Raw genomic sequence first — 27717 nt, 5'->3', positions numbered from 1 at the left:
CGGAGCTCCTGGCAGATAGAATGAGCCCCTCCGTTTCCTGCAAGATAGTAACCTACCTGCAGATGGTGCATTTTTCTGGAGGAAAGGTTCATTGAGCTCGCTGGATTCTCTAAAAAGTCGAGAACCATTGCTCAATGTCCACATATATTTTTTGTCTATTTGACCTACTAGAGAATAGATGGGTGTTTAATCCTGCCCATCCCCTCTAGGGTTTCTGTTTATCTTCCTATTCTGCTTGATCTGTTTTTTTGCTGCGATGTTTCTTCCAGCACGTTGAGATCTATGACTCATAACATCAATGCAAATAGTACCTCTCTCTCAATACAAAATGATTCTCTACAACTAAATAACTATTTTTGGACTTCAGGTTTAGCCCTTGCCAGCTTTGTGACCTTAGAGCACACATTTCCCTTCTGTGAACTTTGGTTCTGTAAGGCGGGGACGCCCCCCCCCATTCCTGCCATGGGGCCGCTGGTCAGACTCAACAGAAACCCCTTCAAGCCACTGAAGCCAGAAACGTGTGCCTATGGAGGAATTCCTGTTTCTTCCCTATGGATGTCACATCTTCCCTGACTCAGGCAGGTGGCAGGCTCTGGGCTTCCTGGCCCCCTGGGAGATTTGAAGCAGAACTTTCCTCTCCCAGGCCTGAGCCCCACCCCCACCCCCCTCAGAGGAGAACAGGGTTTGAAGAAGAGGGTGAAAAAGTTAGAAGCAGTTCTGTTGGTTGACAGCTGGCAGCCGGCCTCTTGCTTGTGGCCAGGCTGTGCCTGTCTGTCCTGAATATGCACAATTTCCCAGAATATCAGTGTCAGATGAGGCTGCCTTGTGACAGTGATGGAGCAGGGGAAAAAAAAAAAAAAAGAAGGCTCCTTCATCACACCCAAGCAGAGACGAAAACAATGACCCCCAAGCCACCCCTAAATGAGCAAACATCCCCCTCATGCGGGACCCAAGTGATTGCTGCTCGGGTCCCCCCACCTCCTAGGTAAAAAGTAACTGCCTGATCATCCAGTTACCCTAGCTTTCTGACAGCACCCAATCCAGAACAAACCCCTGCTTCCTTGAACCCTCCCCTAAACCCTCTAACAAGCCCCCCTTACACTCCCCCCACCCCAGCACCCACAGCTCCCTGTGGTGTGTGTCCTTCTTGAAGCGGCAGGTAACACACCCACAGGTGCGTCTGCCCACAGGTGTGTGCTGGGGTGTTTGGCTGCTGGGCGTCAACAAGAGATTTCCCCGAGGACAAAAAGAGCCCTTCCCAGGCTTGGGAGGAGCAGGAGGGTCTGCAGATGTGAGAGCAGAAGGAGGCTGTGCCTGCTCCCAGGCTGCACCTTGAGGAGGGGCCGGAGCTCCACAGAGACCCTGGGATCATCAGGGAGGCTGAACCCCAAGCCTCTCCAGAGACCCCGCGCCCCTAGCAGGATGCGGACATGCTGAGCAGGGGACACGAAGGGACCGTATGGGCCAGAGCCGAGGGCGACTCCGCATGAGTGGCTACCGTGATCAGTGGAAAGACACGAAGTGGCTGCTGGGACCTCACTCGGTGTGAAACCCTGTTAGAGCCTGGGGAGAGGTTACCCCAAGAGAGACTGCACAGGCTGGAGGCAGAGTCAAAAATTAAGTTTAAGAAAATTAAGGAATGAAGTCGTTCTTGGACACCTACACCTGTGGCCTGAATTTCACACCTACTACGTGGATTAAGAGGGTTTAAAGGGACTGGGGTATCTTAAGTAACTCCAGGACAGAGATGCAGTGGGGCTTCAGGAAGGGTGTGACCCGGGCCTGAAAGGAAGCCAGGAGTCTGTGTTCACCTCTCGTTCCTGCCTCTCTCCACGGGTCTGTCTGAACCTTTTCTCTCTGCAATTTCCCATGAACCACCATTCAGCTCCCGGGGCCGGAGACGCCACCTCACAGCCCCCGAGTAGGCCCCTCTCCCCCAGCCTGGGGTCCCACAGAAGCAGAGCCTGAGGCCAGCAGAAGCACTTTGCTGGAGACAGGGATTCAGGAGGTAGGAGAGAGGGTTGTGCAACATTGCATCCCCGAGGGGCCAGGTTGCTTAATCCCACGGTTCCCCCTGAGCAGCCATCCTTCTGGGGGAAGGGAGGGGAAAGCACCTGTCGACTGACTGCCATTCCCCGCTGCCCATGCCCATATCAGGTTATGCTTGCGTGAGCTCCTGGAAGTTTCCAGGCATCTTCCCTACCCCTGGGAGGGAAGCTTTGGGGCAGGAGAGGAAAGCGGGTGGACAGCCTGAGCTAAGGTGCCATCAGGTTGCTCCTGCGTGAAGCTGGTCAGAGCCTCCACAGAACTCACCAGCAGAGAAGCTTCAAGAAGAAACAGGTGGGGGGGAGGGTATGAGCCTAGACACTGAGAAGGTGCACAAGAAGTGTCAATGCCACCTCCTGCTTACAAGCAACCTATTCGGGTCCAGAGAGACTCTCTCGGTCTGTTCTAAATCTCCTGCAAGAGGATCCGTTGGCCTGGGTTTGGGTCAGCTTTCACTTCTCCAAATAACAGCAGCCCCACCGCGACTCCATGATAACAAGATGCCCCTCATCTCACCCTGAGGGTGGTGTCAGAGGGGGCCTAGTGGAGACTCAAGATGTCACCACTTGGCAATAACTAGGCCACATACACACACAGAGAGTCAGTGGAGATCACATGGGGAATCAGAATGCCTGCCCTGCCCAGCAGTAACCAGAAGCCCTGTACGGCGGGTGCAAACAAAAGCTGGGTAGAAAACCTGATGGTCCATCCTCACTCGGCCATAACAAGGCACAGCCCCCTCCAGCCCGCCACAACACTGGCGGCGAACGTCTGCTAAAACCTAACATTTAAACAAGATGCAGAGCCTTCTCATACCCCAAAAGTCCAAGTTTTGATCGAAAATCTCTCCTCATACTGAGAACCAGAAGATCTAAACAAAATGAGGAAAGACAATCAACAGACACCAACACTAAGACGACGCGGATGTAAGAATGATCCGACAGGGGATTTAAAGCAGCAATCACAAAAATGCTTCAACGAGCAATCGTGAACATGCTTGAAACCAAGGAAAAATTAGAAAGAAAAGAAAATAGAAGCTATAAAGAAGAACCATCAAGTAGGAATTTTGGAACTAAAAAAAAAATAATACAATAACTAAAATAAACCCAGAAGATGGGCTCAACAGTGGGTTGGATAGGACAGAGGAAAGAACCAGAGAACTTGAAGATGTAACCGAAGGAATTATCCAATCTGAACAGAGAGAAAATAGATTGGAAAAAAATGAACAGGGCCCATGTACATGTGGACCATAATAAAAGATCTAATATTCATGTCATTGGAGTCCTGGAAGGACAGGAGAAAGAGGACGGTACTGAAAATTACTTGGAGAAATATTGCCTGATATTTTTCCAAATTTGGCAGCAAAAGAAAAAAAAAGCCTACAGATTCAAGAAACTGAGCAAATCCCAAACAGAATATACCCAAAGAAATGCACGGTCAGACACATCATAGTCAGACTTCCCAAAACTAGAGACAAAGTCTTGAAAGCAGCCAGAGAGAAATGACACAACAGAGGGAAATCCATTCAAATGACAGCAGACTTCTCATTAAAAAACCATGGAAGCCAGATGGAAGTGGCATATTTTTTTAGGTGTCAACTGTCAACCCAGAATGATATAGCTAGCCAAAATATCCTTCAGGAATGAAGGAGAAGTCAAAATACCCTCAGATAAATTGGTGCAGGCACTATGGAGAATAGAATGGAGGTTCCTTAAAAAACTAAAAATAGAGATACTATATGATCCAGCAATCCCACTCCTGGACATATATCCAGAGAAAATTCTAATTTGAAAAGATACATGTTTCCCAATGTTCACAGCAGCACTACTTACAATAGTCAAGACATGGAAACAATGTCCATCAACAGATGACTGGATAAAGAAGATGTGGTATGTGTGTGTGTGTATATATATATATATATATATATATAATATACGCATATACACAATGGAGTACTACTCAGCCATAAAAAAGAATGAAATAATGCCACTTGCAGTAACATGCATAGACCTAGAGATCATACTAAGTAAGTCAGACAGAGAAAGACAAGTATCATATGATATCATTTATATGTGAAATCTTAAAAAAAATGATACAAATGAACTTATTTACAAACCAGAAATAGACTCACAGACATAAAAAACAATGGTTACCAAAGGGGAAAGGAGTCCAGGGGAAGGATAAATTAGGAGTTTGGGATTAACATATGCACACTACTATATATAAAACAGATAAACAACAAGGACCTACTGTATAGCATAGAGAACTGTATTCAATATCTTACAATAACCTATAATGGAAAAGAATCTGAAAAGTAATATATATGTATAACTGAATCTCTGCTGTATACCTGAAACTAACACAACATGGTAAATCAACTATACTTCAAGTAAAAAAAATCTCAGATGGAAGAATACTGGGAGAATTTGTCACCCAGCAGACCTATGCTAAAAAAAATGGCTAAAGAAGTTCTCTAAACAGAGGAAATGTCAAAAGAAGGGTTCTCGGAACATCAGGAAGGAAGGAGGGAAGGCAGCGAATCAGTGAAAAAGTGGATAAATACAATAAACGTTCCTTCTCCTTTAGAGTTTTCTAATTATGTTTGATGGTTACAGCAAAAACTGTAACATTGTTTAATATGATGGATTCTGAATGCATGCAGAGGCAATGTTCACGACACTCATACATGAAGGACTGCAGGAGACACAAAGGAGGTAAGTTTTCTACACTTCACTTGAACTTGTATAATGTTAACACCGGGAGACTTTGGTAAGTGTTCTATACAGAATATACTACCTAGAGCAGCACTTTAAAAAAAAAACCATGCAAAGAGATACGGTTAAAAACACTACAGATCATCTTTTCAACAGACGGTGCTGAGACAACTGGATAGACAAGCAAAATAATGAAGTTAAATGCTTACTTTCACACCGTACACAAAAAATTAACTCCATGTGGATCAAAGACCAAAACAGAAGAGGGAAAACAAGAAAACCCTTAGAAGAAACCACAGGAGTAAATCTTCATAGCCTTGGCTTTGGCAATGAAGTCTTAAATACGACACCAAAGCAAAAAGCAATTAAAGGAACAAATAGATATATTGGACTTCATCAAAAGTAAAAACCTTTGCGCTTCATAGAACACTACCAAGAAGCTAAAAGACAACCCACAGAGTGTGAGAAAATACTTGCAAATCATATACAGGAGGAAGGACTCACGTCTAGAATATATAAAGAACCCGTACAACTCAACAAAAAGACAAACACACCAATTAAAAATGGCAAAGGAACTGAATAAACATTTCTCCATATGTGCGTGCGTGCATGCGTGTGTGTGTGTGTGTGTGTGTGTGTAATTAACAAGGCCATGAAAAAATGCTCAGCATCACTGGTCATCAGCAAAATGCAAATCAAAACCGCAATAAGACACCACTTCACATCCTCTACATGCTCATGATAAAAGAAAAATGGAAAATAACAAACCTTGGCAAGGATGTGGAGAAACTGGAGAGCTCGTGTTGCTGATGGAAATATAAAATGGTGCAGCCACTGTGGACAAGTTTGGCAATTCCTCAGTAACTTAAATATGGAATTACCATATGACCCAGCAGTTCCACTTCTGGGTATACATATCCAACAGAATTGAAAACTTGTGTTCCAACAAAAACTTGTACTGAAATGTCCCAGCAGCACTATTCACGATAGCCAAAAGGTGGAAAACAACCCAAATGTCCATCAACCGATGAACGGCTAGACGTTTATTGTGGTATATCCATACAACGGAGTGTCACTCATAGCTGTCAGAACAGCTGCAATTAACATCAGAGGCGATGTCAAATGCTGGAGAAGAGGCGGAGAAACTGGATCTCTCATCCATGGCTGGTAAAAACAGAAAATGGTATAGTCACTCTGGAAAAGAGTCGGCAATTTCTTAAATGGGTACAAAACTTATCAGATTCTTTATGGATTTCAACGTCCTGGAACTGCAAGTTTCTAATGGAAAATGAGATTGCAGATGCAGTTAGAAACCTGGGAGTGCCAGGTGGAAATTTCCCAAAAATCTTCCCTCCCCAAGGGAAGTGAATAGAAATGGAGTAAAGAGAGTTCTGGAAATTGACTCCAAGGAGTGGGAGGCAGCCAACTGCCGGCCTCATTTTCTGCTCTGACTTGAGCCGGTGTCTGGCCACCTGGAATACTGAAGAAGCTGGATTCAAGGGAACAAGCAGGAAGCGACCTGATTGTACCCCCAGCACTGTCTTCAAAACCACTGCCAGCCTCCCTCCCCATCTCGGGAACACCTGTAGCTCCTTCTTTTGGGGTGAGCTTTGTAGGATCTTTCAAGGCTCCGTCCACTACTCAGGCCCTTTCCTGCCCAGTCCTTGGCTTCGGTCTCTTTGTGACTCTCCTTCAGACCCCTGTTCCAAAGTTCCACTCTTTGGCCTTGGCCTCTCTCTGGAAGGGGTAACCAGGCACAGATCCCTCAGAGGCCCCTTGGCCTGGGGCAGGGGCTTTCAGGGAGCTCAAGCTCAGCTCCCCTCTCAGTGTGTGTCCTGCCTGATTCTGGAAGTGGAAGCAATGGCCCCTCTCTCTTGGATCGGCCCTCGTGAGCTGCTCCAACCAGCTGTAGGCCATGCATTTTTCTAGAGCAGGGTCCAGATCCTGAGGCTCCAGGCCCCACCTATTCCAGGGGGTCCCAGCCATGTTCCCCAAAGGACTCCCACCATGGGGAGCACCCAGCCTACAGGGGCCTTCCAGGGTCTGCAGCTCAGAAGACATGGCATGATTGGTGAGCAATGGGGGAGATGTCAGTCTCCCTCCTGGCTGACACCCCCAATCTACAAGCAGTTGTCTTGAAGGATAACCTCCTCTCTTGGTCTTGGTTGAGGGGAGAGAACCAAAAGAACAAAAGGGAAACATAACCCCCAAACAGCTCTCTTTAGAGAAATCCCCACCCCCGGTGACGTTCTGGTGTGACCTGGGGTGATGGTGAATTAAGGGCCACAAACTCCCTCTTCCCCCCAGGTGTTTACACCTCCCATCAGGCCCACGTGCACAGAGTTCCTCTACTTCTCCAAAGCGTCAGCATAGTTACCTGGCCATGTCGCTCTCCTTAAAATTCCTCCCGTGCTCGCCTGGGAAGCACATATGCTAAAACTGGAACAATACAGAGCAGGTTAGCATGGTCCCCATGCAAGGATGACATGCAAATTTGTGGAGCAGTCCATATTTTTAAAATGATACAAATTCTGTTTACAAACCAAAAAACAGACTCTTGGACATAGAAAACAAACTATGGTTACCAAAGGGGAAAGGGCGGTGGTGGGGAGGAGGGATAAATTTGGGTTTAGGGATTAACAGAAACACATTACTATATATAAAATATAAAATGGATAAACAGGGACCTACTGTATAACATAGGGAACTACATTCAATTTCTTGTAATAACATATACTGGAAAATTATCTGAAAGAAAAAAATCTATATATGTATAGGTGTAAATGAATCACTTTGTTGTAACTAATGTTGAAACTAATGTTGTAAATCAACTACACTTCAATTTAAAAAAAATTTTTTTTAATCCTCCTGAGGCTTTTTGGGTACCCTTGGACAAAATTCATAATACTCTCTCTGGCCCACCCTCCTAGTGCTTCACTGTATCTTATGTCACTCTCCTCTTCAACAGCCTTCTCACCACCCCTTGAATGGACTACCACTGGACCTTTGCACGTGCCATTCCCTTGGTCCCCCATCTAACCCTGCAATTTGATAAGCTCTGCTTATCTGTCAGTTCTCCACTTAAACTTGACCTCTTTAGAGCAGCCAGCAGATTAGACTGGTCCCCATCATCCTACACCAGTCACAGGTGTGGCCACCTGTTCCCATGCAGCCATGGATATAATTGCATGAACTCTGTAGGCAGACTGCTTTGGTTCAAATCCTGGTTCTGGCACTCACCAGCTGTGAGACCTTGAGTGAGTCACTGAATCTCTCTGTGTATCAGTTTCTTTGTCTGCAAAATGGGAACAAAAATAGTGCCTACCCTCTAGGCCCACTGTGAGGATTGACTTGTTATATGTAGAGTGTTTAGAAGGGCCTGGCCCAGAGTAAGTTCACTATAATGTTTGTGAAGTAAGAAAATACATAAAAAGACCTATGGGACATGAATGGCAGGTTATATAGTACATACATTTTTTTTATTTAAATAAAGCTGAAAATCTTTTAAAATCACCCCTCAAAAATCAAAGATCTAACAATATATGTGTCCCCAGGCCAGGAAGCCAAATTGGTGACCAAAGAACTCAGGGCCAGATTTACCCTGGGGGGATCTGCCATGTGACCAGTTGAGAGGCTGAATTGCCCTTTGGTCAGTTTCGGAGTGCTGGGTGGGCACAGTTTAGAAGCAGAGCCTGACAAAGGTAGACATCTTTGTAAACCGGCTTTGGGCTGGGACTCAGACAGGCTGCCTTCTAGGAATAAGGGTGAATCAGAAAGACGTCAGCCCTGAGTGCAATAGATTTGCAATAGATTTGAATCGATTGCAACCTGGCTTTGCAGTATCAAGTCTGAAACTTAGGCTTAAGGGACCCCCAAAATCCTTTGTGAAGGAAAAGAATGTCATGTCAGGCTTCAAACTATTTTTACAAATACTTTCTCAAATAAAATGTCCAGGAGAAAAAAAATCAAAGACATAAGGAAACAAGACAAAATGAACTAGAAACAGCAGAAACAACAGACCACAGAAACAGACCCATAGAATTCCAGATGTTGTGATTCTCAGACACAAACTGTGACATACTGTATTTTATCAACTCCGAAGTGCCTTTTATTATTTATAATGAAGAAAATGAAGCCATCATTAGGTCACATTAGCCTCTCGCTGCTTTGAAATTTATTTTATCCATGTTGAGAAATTAAGCAGTTTCTCCTGCCTTCGGCTGCACTGATGAACAATGGGCCACCCTTTGCATGACTTGGGGATCAAATTGTAAAACAGGGCTTCCAACCAAGGTGGAATAACAGAGGCCAGAACTACCCTCCCATCTACAACAACTAAGAAACAGGACGAAACGTATGAAAAAAATGGCGGTCAAGACTTTGGACAACAGACAACAAAGGACAGTGGCTCCTGAGGGACAAGTAACAGATGAGGGGAGCCCCGACCACAGCTCAGGCAGAGGAAACCCTGGCTGCCTCCCTGAACTGCAGAGAAGAAGCTGGGAGTTTGAAGAAGCCAAAGCAGCTAGAGTTTGCAGGGCAAAATACTGGAGAGGAGAAGGCGCTGCAGGGAGAACTCGAGATGTACAGAGGGTCCCCTCTGAGGATGCAGTTCAGTGCTTATGAGTGCATGCACAAGAGGAAACTGCCCAAGACCAGGGAAAGAACCACCTTCAAAGATTAGAAGGAAATGTGCACAGAGCTCAGCCAGGGGCAGAATAGTGCCTCTTCCCAACAGCAAGAGTAGAAAACCTTACAATGAGGTTTCTGCTCATTTCTCAGTGATCACAGGGCATCATTTAAATATCTGAGATCATCTTGTGTAACTGTCACCACGAAAGTGTTGCTCAGAATTGTCATAGATTCTTTCATCTTTGTGCAAAAACATGGAAAATTGTCGCTGACTTTGTGTTGAGGTTTCCCCCATTTTGCTGCCTTTTGGGACAATTATTTTGGTTAAATACTTGGTTTTGGCTGCATTCTTTTTTTTTTTTTCTTCCTGTGAGGTTCAAAAGAATAAACATTTTCTTACAGATAACAAATAAATAAATATCTCTCTCTCTCTCTCTCTGAGGAGAGCCTTGCCTCAGTAATGAGGAAAAACTAACCCCAGATTAAAGACAGCTCTGGGATTGCCTGAAAAACATAAAGGCAAGATCTGAGAGGATCAAACTATTTCCAAATGACTCAACAGCATGAAACAAAGCTCAAGAACATTTACATGAATATAAAAATATCCAGCACCCAACAAGGTAAAGTTTACCCTATTCAGAATCCACCATCCCCAGCATCTCGGTGCTAAAACCCTGGTCTGGGCCAGCATCATCTCTCATCTGGATGGTTACAGTAACCTCCTAGTAGGTCTTCCTCATCCCCACTTGCTTCCAGCAGTCAGGATGGGCCAGGTTATACTGCAAAAAACATCAGCAAAAAGCCCAGTCACTTAAGCAAAGATTTTGCTCTACACTCCTGTGCAGGTCTGAAGGGGGCTCTGCTTATCTGCCTTAGTCTGTTCAAAACAGGACAGCTATACCAAAATGCCACAGACTGCATGGCTTATAAACAGCAGGCATTTATTTCTCACAGTTCTGCAGGCTGGGAAAGCTGGGACCCAGACTCGGGTAAGCAGCCACCATCTGGAGTCTTGCCAGACACAGGGGAGAGGTGAAATTGCCCATTGGCCCTTCTGCCTGGAAGTGAAACACTTTGCTTCTGTTCGCATTTCAATGGCCTAGCAAGTCACATAGCCTGCTCTGAATTCTACAGGGTGGGAGGCTGCAATTCGAAAAATGTGCCCAAATATTATGTGTGTATATGTGTGTGTGTGTGTGTGTCACTATGCTGTACACCAAAAACTAATACATTGTAAATCACCTATACTTAAAGAAAAAATAAATTTAAAAAATTAGCAAACATGAGCCCAGGAAAGCTAGAATCTATTCTCCCCAAGGCAGATAGAGTGATCTCTGTAAAATATACATCAGATCACACTGCCCCTCTCTCTCCATTTCCGGAGGGTCAAAGACAGAGCTCCCACACTCCCTACAAGTGCCCCCTTACCTCTCTGACCCCACGTGTCCTAACTCTCCTTCCTTTCCTCGCTCCCCTCCAGCCACACTGACTTTCTGTTCTCAGACGTGACAGCCACACTCCCACCTTTGCACTGGCTGCCCCCTCCTCCTAGGGGGCTCTTCCCCTAGGCTCACTGCCTCGTCTTCAAGTCGTTACTCAAAGTCACCTCAATGAAGCCTACCTATTCCACTCTATTTAAAATTGCCTCCTTTTCCCCCACCCCGACCTCCCAGTCCTCACGAGCCCACGCTGCTTTTATTTTGTTCATGACACTTTTAATCTTCTAATGTGCTGTGTAACTTCCTTATTTCTTGTGTTTATTGCTCCTTGTCTGCAAGACTGTGTCACAAGAAAAAGGATCTTTACTGATTCAGTTCACTGATGTATTCCAAGCACCTCCTTACAGTGCCTAGCACATATTATGGGCTAAATAAATACTTGTTTGTATAAGTGATAAATACTTGTATACATTCTGTATAGCCTGGGGAACTATGCTCAATATTTTGTAATAACCTTTAATGAAAAAGAACATGAAAATGAATATATGTATGTATATGCATGACTGGGACAGTGTGCTGTACACCAGAAATTGACACATTGTAACTGACTGTACTTCAATTAAATTTTTTTAAGTATTTGTATACAAATGATAAATAAATACTAATGAATACATAATTGGGCTTCCCGCACTACCTGCCCTCTGGGATCATGCTCTGATACATTTTGTCTAAGTAGGCAAGGCTGAATCATAACCTTCCTATCCGTTGAACAAACTTGTAGGATAAGCAAGCACTTAGACTGGTCTGGGAATGTGGCATGGGAAGCACTGGGCATGATGAAACAGTCATTGTCACTTTCAGGGGTTGGGGCTAGGCCATGCCGGGGTCGGGGGACTGACACTGTGGTGGGTGCTTTGGCAGCCGTGACAGGCTGCCACCTTGTGGTCAAATAAGGAGATGCACCCAGCCTAACTTGAGGAAGCTGCTCAAGGGCAGGTGACCTCTATCTTTTAACACACTTAGCCTTTGCAAGTTTCTCCAGGCTCTGTGAAGAAGGTGGGAGTCACTGGCTTGGCCCTGTCAGGGGGCTCTGGAGTATGTGCCCACTGATCTATATAAATATATAAACCCAAACCTTTTTTTTGTGATCAACAGGATCTTTCACACACTCATCCATCCATCCATCTATTCATCCAAGCATCCATTCATTCATTCTTTCAACAAACATTTATTGAACAGTTATAAGGGGAAGAAGAGGTCCCTGCCCTCCTGTGGGGAAGACAGTCATTCATTCATTCAACAACTATTTGCTAACAGCCTGTACAGGTGTTGGTGGATAATAACCAATGAGACAGACTGGACTGCCCTCAAGTTGAAGATGAACAAAAGGATGATGTGAGATCCTAGAAGATATATACGTTGGTCTCTGCCAATGGTTCCTGGCACAGAGCTCCTAAACCCTTGTAATTTCCTAGGTGATAAGAACACTAGGAGCATCTCTTGTTCTAATAGCTGGCCTTTGACCTTGTCCCTGACACAGGGCTCCTAAAACCCTTGTACATTCCTAAGTGATTAGAGCACTAAGAGCATCTTTTGTTCTAATGAGGCAGCTCTGGGTGAGGGCAGGTCACCAGAAAGACCAAGCCATGATTAGAAGCTTAGAGTTTTCAGCCCCCATCCCAATCTTCCAGAGAGGAGAGGGGGACTAGAAATGGAGTTAATAAGTGCCTACCTAAGGAAGCCTCCATAAAATTCCAACTGTAGAGGGTTTAGTGAGCTTCCAGGTTGGTGAGCACATCGCACCAGGAGGGTAACACAGCCCAACTCCACAGGGACAGAAGCTCTTGTGTGCAGGACCCTCCCAGACTCTGCCCTATGTACCCCTTCATCTGGCTGTTCATCTGTACTCTTCTTTTTTTTTCCTTCTTGTTTTACTGAGATATAACTGACACACAGCACTGTATACGTTTAAGGTGTACAGCATAATGATTTGACTTACATACATCACGAAATGATTATCACAATAAATTTAGTGAACCTCCATCATGTCATACAGATACAGAATTTAAAAAATAGAAAAAAAATTTTTTCCTTGTGATGAAAACTCAGGATGTACTCTCTTAACAACTGTCATACATAACATACAGCAGTGTTCATTATATTCATCAGGTTGTACATGACATCTCTAGTACTTATGTGTCTTATAACTGAAAGTTTGTACCTTTTGACCACCTTCATCCAATTCCCCTTCCCCTCGCCCCCTGCCTCTGTTAACCACAAATCTGATCTCTTTTTCTATGAGTCTGTTTTTGAAGTACAAAAATTACACTACGTTAGTTCCTGCTACACAACATAGTGATTCAGTATTTCCATACATTTCAAAATGATCTTTATGATAAGTCTAGTTATCATCTGTCACCATACAAAGATATGATGTAAGTATTGACTATATTCTCCCATTTCATCCTCATGACTCATTTATTTTGCAACCGGAAATTTGTACCTCTTAACCTCCCTCCCCTACTTCTCTCCTCCCCCCTCATCCGTATTCTTTATCCTTTAATAAACTGGTAAGCATAAAGAAGCTCTCTGAGTTCTGTGAGCCACTCTAGCAAATTAATCAAACCTAAGAAGGGACTTGTTACCCCCAGGTAGCCTGGGGACCCACTTCCTGCACTTGGCATCTGGAAGTGGGGTGAGAGCAATCTTGTGGGGATGAGCCTTGTAGCTCAGGTAGATAGTGTCGGAATTGAGTTACATTGTAGGACACCAAGCTGGTGTTAATTATGAGCGTCTTGCTGTGCCAGCCAATCAGATGGCAGCCTTGGACTGGGGGAGGAGGGGAGGGCGTGGCGTGGGAGGAGAAGGAATATCTTTCCAAGTCCCCTGCCTTTGTCTTGGAAAGAATCCTGAATCCTTCTCAGAGGCAGTTGAAGGAGAAAGGCAGAAAAGGAACAGGCCTCAGCTTCCTGGGCCTGGCTGTCCATCCTGGGAACTTGGGATTTGGAAGTGCAGGCTGCCATCCCAGCAGGCACCAAAGATCACAAAAAGACCAGAACCTAATTCAGGTTGATGGACTCAATGCTCCTCGAATGTGTAGCCCTCCTCCCAAATAAACCTGCCATATGGAATTCTGCGGTCTGCTGGCTCCAGCATTGATTTTCTATGGTCTACAGCTCTCAGGCTTGAAAAATGCACTTCTAAAACAGGAATTTAGAAGGATAAAGTTAGCTGAAGCAGCAGATTTATCTTCTTCTCCACCCCGTCTGCTCCACACAGCAATCAGAGAGAATGCCAGTGTGGACACAGTGGAGCTTGGCGTGAAGAGGTCTCTGGGGGATGGGTAGGGACAAAAGCAAGCCCAGCCTAGAGGTGTGATTGAGGCTGGTAAGTTTAAAGTTAAGGAGATGGAGATGGGTTAGTTCATCCTACAAGCATGTCCTAGGGCATCTCTATACTAGCCTGTGCCAGATGCTGGGGGTTTGAGACAAACAAGACCCATTTCAGCTCTTGGGAGCTCAGAGGTTGGCAAAGTAATCAGGTCTACAAGTAGGTAATTACAGCCGGTATGATGGTTGCAACAAGGCACAGTGATAGCCAGGGGAGGAAGTGATTACATATCTGGGAGGCAGGGTTTCCTTGAGGAAGTAACATCCAAGCTGGGCTTTGAGGGCTGAATGAGAGGTCACCAGCAGACAAGGCAGGGAAATGGTAGGTCCTGCCAAAGCATGTTGGTAGGAAAAAAACAGAATATGTTTTTTGCTGGAGGTGACAAGTCACTTTTATTGCTGGGACATGGGGAAAATGGAGACAATTGGTGATAGATGAGGCAGGACACCCAATCAGGGGCTAAAAAGAGGGTCAGGACTAGGAAGAGTGGATGTAGGTCAAGGCAGAGTCAGGATTAAAATTAGGGTTGGGATTTGGGTGCAGGTTAAAAGGAGGTGTTTAGGGATATCAGACTGGTTAGTAGCAAAATAACAAAAATAGAAGTGTTTCACCTGTATTATCTCATGTAGAGCTCAGAACAAGCCTACGAGGTCAGTAGCTATTCTTATCCCATCTTACAGATGCAAAGATGGAGATGCAGAGGCCCAGTGACTTGGCCTGAGGTCACATACGTGGCAAGTGGTGGTTGCCAGGGGCTCGACACAGGGGAATGGGGAGTTGGTGTTGAATGGGTACAGAATTTTAGGTTGGGAAGGTGAAAAAAGTCCTGGAGATGGATAGTGGTGACGGTTGCATAACAATGTGAATGTACTTAATGCCACAGAACTGTGTACTTAGAAAGGGTTAAAAAGGTAAATTTCATGTCTTGTATATTTCACTACAATTTTTAAAAAAGGAAAAGAAAGACAATGGAGGGGCTTGGAAAGACAGAGGTATTGCTTCTCTGCTACAAGCAGGTTGGGAGGTGCGGGGGTTTGTCCTCCCGGCCAGGCTTGCCACAGCGGAAGAGGTGAACACACTCAGGCGGCTTGACAAATGGCTCTGCTGCTCAGGGCGCGACTGGGGGCAGGTCCCATCGCCTTTCTGGGAAAACCGAGGAAGCTGGCTGATTCACAGATTTCCTCTAGCGTCTGCCCTCTGCGGTTCTGCCTTATTAGGAGGGCTTGGCTCAGGCAGAGGATGAAGCAAAAGGCACAGAAAAGCCAGGCCTTCAACATGCTGGACATTTCCACACCCTCTGACTCGCAATTGTGCTTCAGAAGTAGGTGCCTTACCGCAATTATATCAGTGAGGGTCCTGGCATGAAACAAATGCCACCCACACGCTGAGTTACGGAGGGAAGTTTATTAAACAGTCCATTTACAAAGGTGGGGGCAGGGCTTGGGGAAAAGGTGCAGGATTATCACTACCCTTAGAGGGGAAAATGTTTCAGGGAACCCTGAGAGAGCCGATATGGGAAGGTGCCTTTGGTAAGGACAACCCAGCAGGAAGGGAGCTTAGGAAGTGAATATCCAGGCCTCTCTCTCCTTCCCTCAATCTCCTGACAAGGCCTTCCATTGGCCAAGCCCAACATGAAGGCTGAGGACAGGAAACCCACCAGTGAAATCCATACCAGCCAGCCTCTGGAGCCGGAACAGGGTGGTGAAACCTGGCAATAAAGTCAGAGGGGCAAGTTGTGAGGTGGATCCAAAGTGAATCCGCAGCACCTCCACAGCCTCAAACTCTCTAGATGCCTGGCCAGGGCAGCTGAAAAGCATCCTCCTTGAATGACACCCACCCTCCTTCAAAGGCTGACCTTGGACCTAGGGTGGGAAAGGCCCGGAGGGGAGCTGTGTGGTTTGTTGAAAAGAGCCCTGCTTACTCGTATGAGAACAGTGGCCAGAGGCCTAAAGCTCCTCTCCACGCATTATGTGTACCTTCAGTCAGACATTTGTTCAGCCAACATCTCCTGAAAATCAGCAGTGCACCAGGGCTAGGAGGCACCGGATGAAGTATGTGGAGCTGCCCCAGCCACCATGGGCATTAACTTGCGATATATGCCTAGAGCCGGACAGTGATGGGGTCCCTCCCCAGATCTACACTCTCAGTCATCTCCTCCGTAACATGGGTCAACCACCCTTCCCTCCACGGTCATCCTAAGAATGCAAAGAGAAAATTTCCCAAAACACAGGGGCACTGTGCCTGGCATGAAGTAATCGCTCCGCATTTGGGACTCAGTGGCCTTGTTAACAAGCATCGGCCGCCCCTCACTCATTCACCACCCTCCCACCCTGTTTTGCTGCAGTTGTAATTATAGCACACTTGCATTTGTTGGGGAATTTTCCTCCCTCACTCCCCATCTTTCAGACTGTGAACCTAGGAAAAGCTGCTGACCTCTTGCTTCTTCCTCCCTGAATCTCCATGGCTTGGAGATGAGCTTACATCTGCCCACATTTGTAATGCCAACGGCTTCACATGCACTTAATCCCGAGGACAGCCTGGGTTGGTAAGGTAGAAGTACTAGGCCCATTTTATAGATGAAGAAACTGAGCCCAGAGAGGTTAAGCCACTTGCCCAAGGTCACAGAGTTGATTAGCAGTAGAGCCCGAGTTTGAACCCAGGAGTCCGGCCTTCAAATCCGGCGAGGCAGAGCGGCTATCAGAACAAGTGAGTGCGGGAATGAATCCACCAGTCAATCAGGGATGGCAGGAAGGATGCGCTCCCATCCCCTCCCGCGGCTACGGGGGCTCGCTGCCGGGACAAAGGCCCCGCCGAGGCCGGACGTGGGCCAGCCGGGTCCGCACTCTGGGGGCGGGAGTCAGGGCCGGGCCCTTTAAGGGGGGCGGGCCGGTGGCGCGGGGGGCGGGCCGCGGGAGGGCCGGGGGCGGGCGGCGGCAGCGGCGGGGCCGAAGGGCGCGCGGAGCGAAGGGCGGCGGCGGTGGCGGCGTCTCGTGCTCGGCCCGGGCTCCGGATTGCGCTCGGCCCCCGGCTCGCGCTCGGCCCCCGGCTCGCGGCCCGCGGCGGCGCGCCCCCTGCACCCCGCGCCCCCCGCAGCCGCACTCGGCCCCGCGGAGGAGCGGCCATGCCGCCCCGGCGCAGCATCGTGGAGGTGAAGGTGCTGGACGTGCAGAAGCGGCGGGTGCCCAACAAGCATTATGTGAGTGCCGCGCGGCCCCCACGCCCCCTCGAGCCTGTGCCCCGCCGGGGACGACCGAGAGCCCCCCCCAGCTCTGAAAACTTCTGCCTCCTGCTCTTTCTCCCCCACGTCCCCTCCTCTCCCCCGCTCGGCCCTGCTGCTGCGCTGCCCGGGTCTCTCCCGGCTCCTCCCTCTCTCCCCCTCCCCCTCCTCTCTTTTGCCTGTTCCGCTCCTCCACCCGTTCCTCCCGCCTAGCCCCCCACTCGCCTCCGTGCCGCACCTCTGTCCCCTTTCCGTCTCCCTCCTGTCCCCCCTGACCCCCGTCTGCCCATCCGTGGAGAAGTCTGGCTCCAGCCAGTATAGGGGACAGAGAGACAGAAAGGGAGAGAGGCGCCTGTTCGCAGGCCGCCTGCCCTGTCCCTCCTTGTCCAGAGGCACTCAGACCCGCAGTGCCCTGCCACAGGTAGCCCCACCAGGGATCGCCAAGTTGGCCCCGTCCCTTTGGAGCCAGCCTGAGCCATAGAGATCTTTGAGAATGCATCCATTGAGTGCCTGCATCCTGAAAAGGTTTAAAAAAAAAAAAAACCAAACCCCAAAAACCCAAACAAACAACAACAAAAAACCAGTCCCTGCCCCTTCTCTCCAAAAACTTCTGTTTAAAAATGCATGAAAGTTTTCTCCTGGTATCTCCCTGGCAAAATGGGAGTGAGCTCTTGTTTAGAGCTGGTGAGGACGAAAATGGGCTGGTAGCATCGTTTTTCAGATGGGAAGGCTGAGGCTCCAGGAGGCTTCAGGTTCTGGAACAAGACTGAGCTGCATTCGGTCTCCCCTGCCTCTGGAAGGTGTGCCTGGGGGAGATGGTGACCCCCCACTCCCTCCGCCAGATGGGAAATGGATTCCACAGCAGCCTAGGAGCTGAATCTGTGGGTTCAAGGGGCCCCGGGACCACCTCAGAGATTCTGAGTGGAGAGAGAATGGGGCTGTGGGGTGTTGGGCCCAGGTGAGGCCTTGGGAGGCCTCTCTACCAGAGGGAAGGGGGCTCTGGTGTCTCTGGTGGTCAGAAGGGGGCAGTGGCAGCGCCTAGCTGTAGAGAAGTTAACCAGGAAGGAAAAAAGAGCAAGAGGGAGGGAAAAAAATCCTAACAAAGAAGTGTGTTAGAACAATAAAGAGCAAGGGGCGTTGGCTGGCGAAATTCAGCTTCTTGACCTCCCTGCAAGTCATCTTTGGATCTCTTTTCTTTAGAGGCTCGTTCTTATGAAGCAGATCCACATGCCCTCCACGAATAGTCTATAAAATTCTGAAAGGAGATAGCCAGGAACCCACTCTGCACTCCCTACGAGAAAGGGTGTGCTGTGTGAGCCTGTATTGTTATTGGCTGGGCAGCCACTTATTCAAGCCTTAGCCAGGCGGTGGGAAGCTATTTCCTGGACCTGTGGCATCTTTAGAGTGAAGTTTCCCTTGATTCCAGAGCTGGGCTAAATTGTCTCTTCTTCTTCTTCTTCTTCTTTTTTTTTTTTTTTTTTTTTGGTTAGCTGTTTCAAATGCTGCCAAATCTTGGTTTCTTGTTTGAGCCTGTTGAGTGTGTAACTGAGTTGCCTCTTTGGTATGAAGGCAGTTTTTACCAACATGGCAATAGAAGGAAGTCCGAACTTCTGCATGCTGCCTCCCACTAGATCTGTGAGCTGGCAACACCACGGCACGTACAGCCACCAAGAACTGGGCGTCATCATCTACTCACTCTCTCCTGTCCTCTCCCGTCACACGGCTGTCAGGCACAGGTTCTTAAGCCCATTTGACAGATGAGAAAACTAAGGCCCAGAAAGGTGAGTCCTGTGCTTCAGGTCATAGTCAAGGCCAAAGCAGGGAAGTAAATCCAAGTCTGTTGGACCCCCCAAAAGTGTTATTCCACCATACCACACCACTTTGCAGATTTCATAACCCATAGTTTACCTAAGCCAACTTCCCTTAAAAGCTGGGGAGTCTGCCATCATTTGTGACCACTCTGAGGCTTTTCATTCTTTGCTTAGTCAGATCCCTCCCTGCCAGTTTTTGGAGATTCTGCAGCTTTGAGGAGCATCTTTCTAAACCTTCAACCACTTTTTAGGGGCTCCTTCAGACAAGTCTCTAAAGATTAACATGGATGTGGGCTCAAATCTTGGCATCACAGCTTGTTAGCTGTGTGGCCTCTCTGAGCCTTGATTTCCTCATCTGTAAAGTAGGGGTGATGGTGCCCACTTCCTAGGGGCAGGGACGATGTGCCTGACAGGGTTGACATTCCATAACCGTTAGATGCCTGCCTCCCTGCCCCGTGGTGTCCGTGTCCCTCTGACTGGGAACATGCCGAAGTCACATGAGGAGGGATCTCACCAAGAACTTGTTTTTCTGCATGTGAGTTTAGTCACTCTCGTGATTCAAGAGGGCCCCCTCCCTTCTAGCCAGATGAAGAGGGGCAGTAGTTTGAAATGAAGCCTGAGTCATCCACAGGAACAGAAAATTCAGTGCTGTGACAGTCGGAGGTCTGAGCCCACCAGAAACTGCCAGTGACCACCCCACTCCTGTTCTCCAGCCAAACCTGCTCCTGCCACTCTGGAAAGGGTGGACCTAGAGGTGGCTGTTGGCATGGGCTTGGACTTTGATCCCATTTGGTATCCTCCTTTCTGAAGTTGACCCAGCCACCCTGGAGAGATAGCATGAGCAGGGGAATCGGACAGTCCTGGGCTCTGCTGCTTCCTGCTGTGTTACCTTGAGCTGGTCGATTTACCTCTCTGAGCTCCACTTTCTATAATCTGCAGATTGTAAATACTTCCCTCTGTGGCATAATCTCTCAACCTTAACATTGATGTTTTGAGCCGGATCGTTCCTCGTTTAGAGGGCTGTCGTGTGCATTGTGACATTCAGGAGCATCTGGTTCCTGCCCACTTGATGCCAGTAGCATCTTCCTCCCCAATTTTGACAACCAGAAATGTCTCCACACATGTCCCCCAGGAGGACAAAATCACAGAAACCCCTGTGCCTAACCCCCTGCCCCAACCACTGCAGAAGAATATACAAGTCAGTTATAAAAAGTTCCCCACCACCTGCTTCCCCTTTACAGCTACCTTGCCTCCACCTGCTTATCACTCAGTTGCCTGGAAGGGAACAGGTCCCAGGTGCTGTAAATCTCATTGGAGAACTGCACCTGGAGCTCAGGGCTGGCCACTTGTTCCCCCTGAAATGGCATCTTCCCCATGCCTGGCCCCAGCCTCCTTCACTTGTGGGCAGAGACATTGGGGGTGCCCAGGGGCAGAGCCATAGACCAGGTCTGGAGAAGGCAGAGGCAGGAGCTCCCAGGGCCTCTGAGATCCCCACGGGTGGGTGGGGACTACTGTTGATCATAAAAGGAACAAAATTATTATTTGGAGGGAGCTGCCTAGAGCCACTGCCCTCTGTCTGTTGGCCTTTCTCTGCCAGCATCTTTGCTGCCCTGGAGCTAGGGCTTTCTGAATGAATGGAAAGTCGGCTTTCAGGTGTGACACTCTGGGAGACCCTCCCCAACTAGGTTATTTTCCAGCTGGAGAGGAGGAGGAAGTGCTCCCTGTAGCTTTTGTGGGTTTTATTTGGATCCCTGCGTTTCTGGCACTGGAGAGGGATGTACAGAAGCCTTGTGATCAGAAGAGAATCCCCATCAGCAGGGGCCAGGAGATATGGCTCACTCTGCCTTAAGATCTCTAGGTGCTAAGAGCAAGACGCTAGGGGTAGTTACAGCAGCAGTAATCATAACAGCTGAACTGTAACCCATCGTCATGGGCCAGGCACCGGACTAAGCTCTCTGTGTATTTAGTCATCACAACAGCCCTTGTAAATAGCTACTTTCCATTATATGAATACATGATTTCAAATACGCAGATACATAGAGTAAGAAATACCTGCTAGCCATCAGATCTTTTACACTTTGCCCTATTCGTTCCAAATCGTTTTTTTTTTTTTAAGAAATAAAATATTGTAGATGCAAAGCCCCTATGTGCCCACCCCAGGAACCCCTCCCCCCAAAAAAGCCCAGTGTCCTACATTTGGTGCTTTTCATTCCCAAGCACTTTGAAAACAGACCTGTATATAGATAATGACTTTTTCTTCAATGACTTTGTTGAGGTATAATTTACATACCATGAAATTCACCCATTGTAAGTTTACAATTCGCTGATTTTCTAAAAGTAAATGTATAGGGCTGTGTAGCCATCATCACAATCTGGTTTTATAACATTCCTATCACCCCTGTAAAGATCCCTCGTGTCCTCTGACACTCATTCCCCTTCCCACCCAGACCCCCTGGGCCTTTTAATGTTTTTTACCTTACAGCGCTCCCCAGAATATTGTATTGAGTATTTTAAAACTATATGAAAACATTACACTTTTGAGATCTGTGTCAGTACATGTAGCTCCAGTTAATTTTAACCACTGTTTAATATTCCACTTAGAAATATACCCCTATTTATTCGAGCTCCTGTGGGAGACTTTTGGGATGCTTTCTCGTAGCCGCTTCCTTGCACACACAGCCAAGGTGAGATCTCTGGGTCTTGGGGTTTGTGCATTTCACCTGTGCGTGTACGTCCCTGGGAGCAGTGTCTGTGGGTCTCTTTGCTCTGGGTCCTTGCTAACACTCCGAACTGTCAGACTTTTTAGTGGGTGCAGAACAGTATCTCGTGGCAGTGCTGGTCTGCATTCCCCTGCTGGCTAGTGGGGTTATTCATCTTGTCACACCTTTGTTAGCCGTTTGAATTTCCTCTTCTGTGAATTGCCCATTTTACCTCTTGTCCCGATTTCAGTATATTGGGTTGTTGGTCTTCTGTTAATTTATAGGATTTATGTATACATTCGGGATCCTGGTCCTTCAGGTAGTTACATTAGTGTTCCCGTTTTTCCCCTTGAGACTAGAGGCTCAGAGAGGTATAGGCACGTGCCTGAGGTCACACAGCAAGGGGGTGATGACAGATCTGGGAGAAGCAGCAGCCCTGTGATCACACCCCTGAGCCAAGTGACCTTGGGTGGGTCACCTAAACTCCTAGGCCCCAGTTTCCCCACCCTGGCCCTTCCCTTATCCCAGTGTTCATCTGCTCAGCCTGGATTGACGAAGCCCAAACTGCGGCCAGCCCTTAGTCATTCTCACTCCAGGGAGGCTTTGGGTTGATTGTGCCCCTGCAGTGATGGGTTGGCAGGCCCTGTGCTGCCAGCGTTCAAACCTCCTTCTCCACTTGCCGGACTCTAAGAGTTGTGGTCTCTCCCCTGAGCAACGGACTTTTGCAGGATGGGTCACGCCCTTATTAGGTATTATCTGCATTCTTGTCTTGGTGTGCGGGAGGCCTCTGGCTGGCAAGATCAGACTGTGAATCTGCTGCCAGAATTAGCCGCATTCTGTTTTCCAGCCCCCAGTTGCCTATCCCCAGCCATCCCGACACCCGTTTTTGCAGAAGCATTCAGGGCAGGCCAGCAGACTTGAGTGGAAAGAACTTGGGTGTCAGAGACAAACATTTTTGTGTTCAAGTTCTACATGGTCTGGGACGACTCACTCAACGCCTAGCCTTACTTTCCGTATCTGTAAAATGAGGGCAGTTTCTTCCTTCTAAGATGATCGTGTGCCCGCTTAGATAATGTACACACTCAGTTCATTCTCCATCCCTCCTGCTGGGGGATGCATGCCAGCTCCTGGTGCATTTCTCATGACCCACCATTACTTCATGCTGAAGAGACCTGGCTTTGAGTCCTCTTCACGTACTCCTGAACTGGGTGACCTTGCAGATGAGCTCCCCGAGGGTCTGCAAAATGGGGGGAGGGGGGCAGTGATAGTGCTCCCCTGCAAGTTCTGGGAGGTTCTCACACACTGCCGAGCCTGAGGCCTCCTGAGTAGAAGGCATTCCGTGGTAGTCGTGGAAACCAGTGTTAACAATAATAGTGTCCGTCATGTATCTCTCTGCCTCTCCTGCCTGCTGGCCTGGGGGCCCGCTGTGTGGCTTCCACGCTCTCACCCAGGAGACATTGATTGGGCGCAGCCCCAGGCTGGACACCCTGCTGCCCTGAGAAGACCCGTGAGCAAGGCCGAGCCTGCCTACCTACTCTCCGGGTGGGCTCCTGCCCTGTCCCCGTCTGTCACACAGAGGTAGTAACCTCGGTAGGCCTTAAGGCACCTTGGGTAGGTTTTTTTTTTTTTTTTTTTTTAATGGCTGTTGCTTTGTTCTGATTGAAAAATGGTGGACCTGGTCAGCCGTGGTGTGCTGGCCCTATCTCTCTGGGCCACAGTTGCAGTGAGCCAGGCCCCTCATCTCTCCTGCTGGGTCATCCTCGGGTAGGAGATGTCCCAGCCTGCTGCTCTGGGTTCCTGCAGTTGTCTCAAAGTGGGTGGGGCTGTCCTATCTTCAGAAATACTTAAATGCCACTTTATATATATTTTTTGTAATTTAAATTTGCATTTTTAAAAAATTGAAGTATAGTTGATTTACAATGTTGTGTTAGTTTCAGGTGTACAGCAAAGTGATTCAGTTATATACACATTTGTATAAATCCATTCTTTTTCAGATTCTTCCATTATAGGTTATTATAAGATATTGAATATAGTTCCCTGTGTTGTACAGTAGGTCCTTGTTTATTTTGTATGTAGTAGTGTATATCTGATTTCTCCCTTTCCCCCACTTCCCTTTTGGTAACCATAGTTTGTTTTCCATGTATGTGAGTCTATTTCTGGTTTGCAGATAAGTTCATTTGTTTTGCTTTGTTTTTTAGATTCCACATATAAGTGATAGCATGTGATACTTAAATGCCACTTTAGTTCAAGATTTGAATCTATGTCATTTCTTGCTTCTGGTAGGCAGGGAAAGTACACCAGACAGCCTGGATTCAAATCCCTGCTCTGCCACCTACCAACAGTGTGACCTCAGACAGGGTGCCACTCTGCACCTCAGTTTCCTCATCTGTAAAATGGGAATAATAATAGTTCCCATTTCATAGGGCTGATGGGAGGATGCAGTGGGCCTGGCATAGAGTAACTGTGAGCTATGTTAGGAGTGTACAGATGTGGTATTGGTTATGATGTTAAAAGTTGGGAACCAGTTAAACACCCATTGGTAGAGAACAAGATAATTATCCACATGCTAGACTGCCATCAAGGCGGCAGAAATATGTTGCATCTTGTGTCATGGGAATATTAAATAGTAAAAGCTGATAGCAAAACAGCATGCTGAGGCTGACTCCCACCTGGTTACAAATGAAGGATGGAAACAGTGTCTGAAAGCACAGAAATATAGCTGCTAAAATGTATGTTCCTTTTTCTTTTTTATTTGCTCATCTGTGCATTTTTGTTTTCTAAATGTTCTGCAGGGAACCCATATTCCTGTTTTTAGTAAAAAATTTTTTAAAAAGCAAATGCTTATTTTAAAAGAGTGGCAGCGCCAGGCTGTGGCGGCTCCAGCCAGGCTCCCACACCGCCGCCCTGTCCTGTCCTGAGGCAGCAGAATTCCCCAGCTCCTCAGACAGCCTGTCCTCCCTGGGTGGACGCAGGCCTCCGAGACCCTTCCCCTACTCCTGCTGCAGAGCCAGGGCTCTGGATGTGACTTCCCAGTGCTGAAGCCCAAGAAGTGGCAAGAGATGAGTTTAAAATACCACAAGGGAAGGAAAGCCTGAGCAGCTGCTTTGCAAGTTGCAATGCTCCTTGCTGGGCAGGGCCAGGACCTCCGTCCCATAGCACTTGGGGTCTGAATAGGTTGGAAAAAATTGCAGGCCCAAGTTCTAGGGTCTGCACCCTGAGGTCATGGGGGCACCAGAAGGGTCATTCAGGTTAGAGGTGTGCCATGCACCCCACTTCCCTGGGCAGATCAGACATCCGCTTGTCACCCACCTGGAGGTGCACAGGAGTCGGCACGGAGCACCGTTATCAGCTGCCATAAAGGGACTAGGGGACCACACCATTCATCAGACGTCTTGTCTGGTCATATCCTGGTTGCAAATCATGTGTGCTTTTTTCCTTGGTGAAAGATGGTGGAGGAATGGTCATGCTCCGTGTGACTCAGTTTTCTCTTTCCTCTTGGAGATGAAGGCCAGCTGTGGGTCACTGCAGCTGCAGGAAAGGGAGCCATCGGCTGAGCATCCTGTCAGCCTGGAGGGTGTGCAGGTGGTGAGGTGTGAGAAGACGAGGCTTCTTCAGAAGGTCTGTGGCTGGAAGGTTGCAGGCGCGGCCTCCCTGCTCAGAGACTGGGATCTGGTCTGATTCTGTCATTCACTCGCTGTTGGCCCTGAGCCCTCTCCTCTGGGAAGTGGGCAGGATTGGTGGGGAAGTTAAATGAGCTTTTGTGCAAAAGGCCTGAGATGGGTGCTGCTGGGGGAGCCGTCCCTGGAGCTTCCTGGCCTGGGGTAATGCCCAGAAACTGGGGCCCTGTGGTTCCTTTCTCAGAGCCCCTGGCAGTGGGGTCATCCAGACCCTGGGTGGAGCTGGCATCTCTGCCCCCCTGCCGTGACATGGGAACTGGCTGATCTGATAGATTCCAGAGGCCCAGTATCTCCCGCAAGTGGGTCCGTGGGCGGGGGCTGGTGTGGTTCGCTCCTCAGGGACTCTGCCAGGAGCCCGCAGGCCCGCACTTTGCCACAGCCATCCTTCCTGTGCCCTGTTTCCAAACTCTGGAGTGCTCTGCTCATCCTTGCTGGCCCAGATGCAGGCCCGCAGGCGGCAGTGAGGCCAAGCCTGGGGCCTTCTTCAAGCAGTAAAGGGAGAAGGGGCCAGAGGTGCATCTGTTGTATGTGCACACACGTGTGTGTGTGTGTGTGTGTGTGCGCGCGTGTGTGCAGAGCTCTCCTGCCTGCTTCTGCAGGCCTCTCCCCAGCCGTGCCAGGGCTTAGGCTGCCAGATTTATCAAATGAACATACGGGACGCCCAGTGAAATTTGAATTTCAGGTAAACATGCAATATTTGGGACCTACTTATACCAAAAAATTATTCATTGTTTATTTGAAATTCCAATTTCACTGGGCATCCTTACTTTATCTGGCAGTGCTGTCAGAACCACCACTTTCAATAAAACAGCCACCAAGAAACCTTTGTACTTTGTGGTATCGACAGTGTTTCTTGAGAATTCACTGAACAAATGTAAGTCCCTTCAGAAGCCAGGCACTTTTAAGTATGGGGACCATACGCAGATAGGCAAAGTGAGGATTCAGACTTCAAGGGGTCAGTGCCATGACAGACAGGTAGATGGGGTGTTTCAGGGCCAGCCTGGAACTTGGGAACGAGCAGAGACCTGTGCCCTTGGGTTCCGGGGAAGCTGAATTTGGAGAAGGCAGCGCAGTGGAGGTGACAAAGCCTGGGAGGAATGCTGCTGAGTGGAGAGGGATAAAGACATTTCAGGCAAAGAGAACAGGAGGGCAGGGAAGCTGAAACCCTGGCATGTAGCACATAAAAAAAAAAAAACAGGAGAGATTCGAGTGATGGAGATGGAACATGATGGGTGGGTAGGGACCCCGAGGATCTGGAGGTTCCTGAGAGGGCCAAGAACTACAGGAAAATAGAAAGCATGGACCCCAGCCTCAAGAAGGCCCTGGCCCCATGTTCACAGGGGTGGAGGGCCAGGGCTCAGGACCAGAGGTATGCAAGATGGAAGCCACTGGAGCGGCTGGGATGAGCTGGCACTCAGGGGCATCCCCCCGGCCTGATGGGTGGCTGGGTGGGCGGGAAGGCCTTTCACAGGAGGATGGAGGGGGCAGAGCACACACAACCCTGGGAGGCTGGAGGGAGAGAGCACCTGGGCATAGGGAGGGCTGAGTGCGGACCGTGAGGATGAAGGTAGAGAGGGAGGGAGGGACGGGAAATATTAGAGGGGACTACGAAAGCCAGTAAGAATTCTGAAATTTGAGTGAGATTAAATAACTCCAGATTTGTTCTCAAGACTTAATAATATACAATAACTTCCTGTTATTGAACAGCTGTCGTGTATGTGAGGGCTGATTACATGTTCGAGGCCTTTCATGCATTATGTCACTGAGTCTGAGCAGCAGCTCTGTGACAGAAGGAGTGTTCGTCGGGATTCTGGGGTTGCAAGTGACAAGTGAACCTAGCTCACTTAAGCCATGGGAAGTGTGTCGGAAGGATGGCTCTGGCAGAACTGAGGGGAAGGATCGGCCCCCAGGCACAGAAGGCGCTGCCCAGCTGGGGCCACCCAGGCAATGGTAACTGCCAGTGGGTATCAGAGCATCACCAGAAGCAGGCAGCTAGCTGCTCCATCCCTCCATCCCCTTTGGCGGCTCAAGAGTCCAGTTCCAGGAAGAGAGAATCTGATTGGCCCAGCCAGATCACCTGACCATCCTTTGA

General features: G+C 48.2%; 1 protein-coding gene and 1 non-coding gene across 2 annotated transcripts in view; both read left to right on the top strand.

The window, feature by feature from the left end:
• Nucleotides 1–7169: 7169 nt before the first annotated feature.
• LOC116148544 (U6 spliceosomal RNA) lies at nt 7170–7276 on the top strand. Its single transcript, XR_004132075.1, has one exon. It is a non-coding gene; the product is annotated as a U6 spliceosomal RNA (small nuclear RNA).
• Nucleotides 7277–17210: 9934 nt separating this feature from the next.
• Nucleotides 17211–27717, top strand: part of SH3PXD2B (SH3 and PX domains 2B) — a 99282-nt gene continuing 88775 nt past the window's right edge. The window contains exon 1 of the mRNA XM_031438260.2: nt 17211–17417. Coding sequence (XP_031294120.2) covers nt 17343–17417 — 75 coding nt within the window. The 5' untranslated portion in view covers nt 17211–17342. The remainder of the gene's footprint in view (nt 17418–27717) is intronic.

Source organism: Camelus dromedarius, chromosome 27, assembly GCF_036321535.1.
Source record: "Camelus dromedarius isolate mCamDro1 chromosome 27, mCamDro1.pat, whole genome shotgun sequence".
In the NCBI taxonomy this organism is placed as follows: Eukaryota; Metazoa; Chordata; class Mammalia; order Artiodactyla; family Camelidae; genus Camelus; species Camelus dromedarius.
The sequence above is the reverse complement of the archived record's forward strand: the minus strand, read 5'-3'. Positions and strand labels throughout refer to the sequence as shown.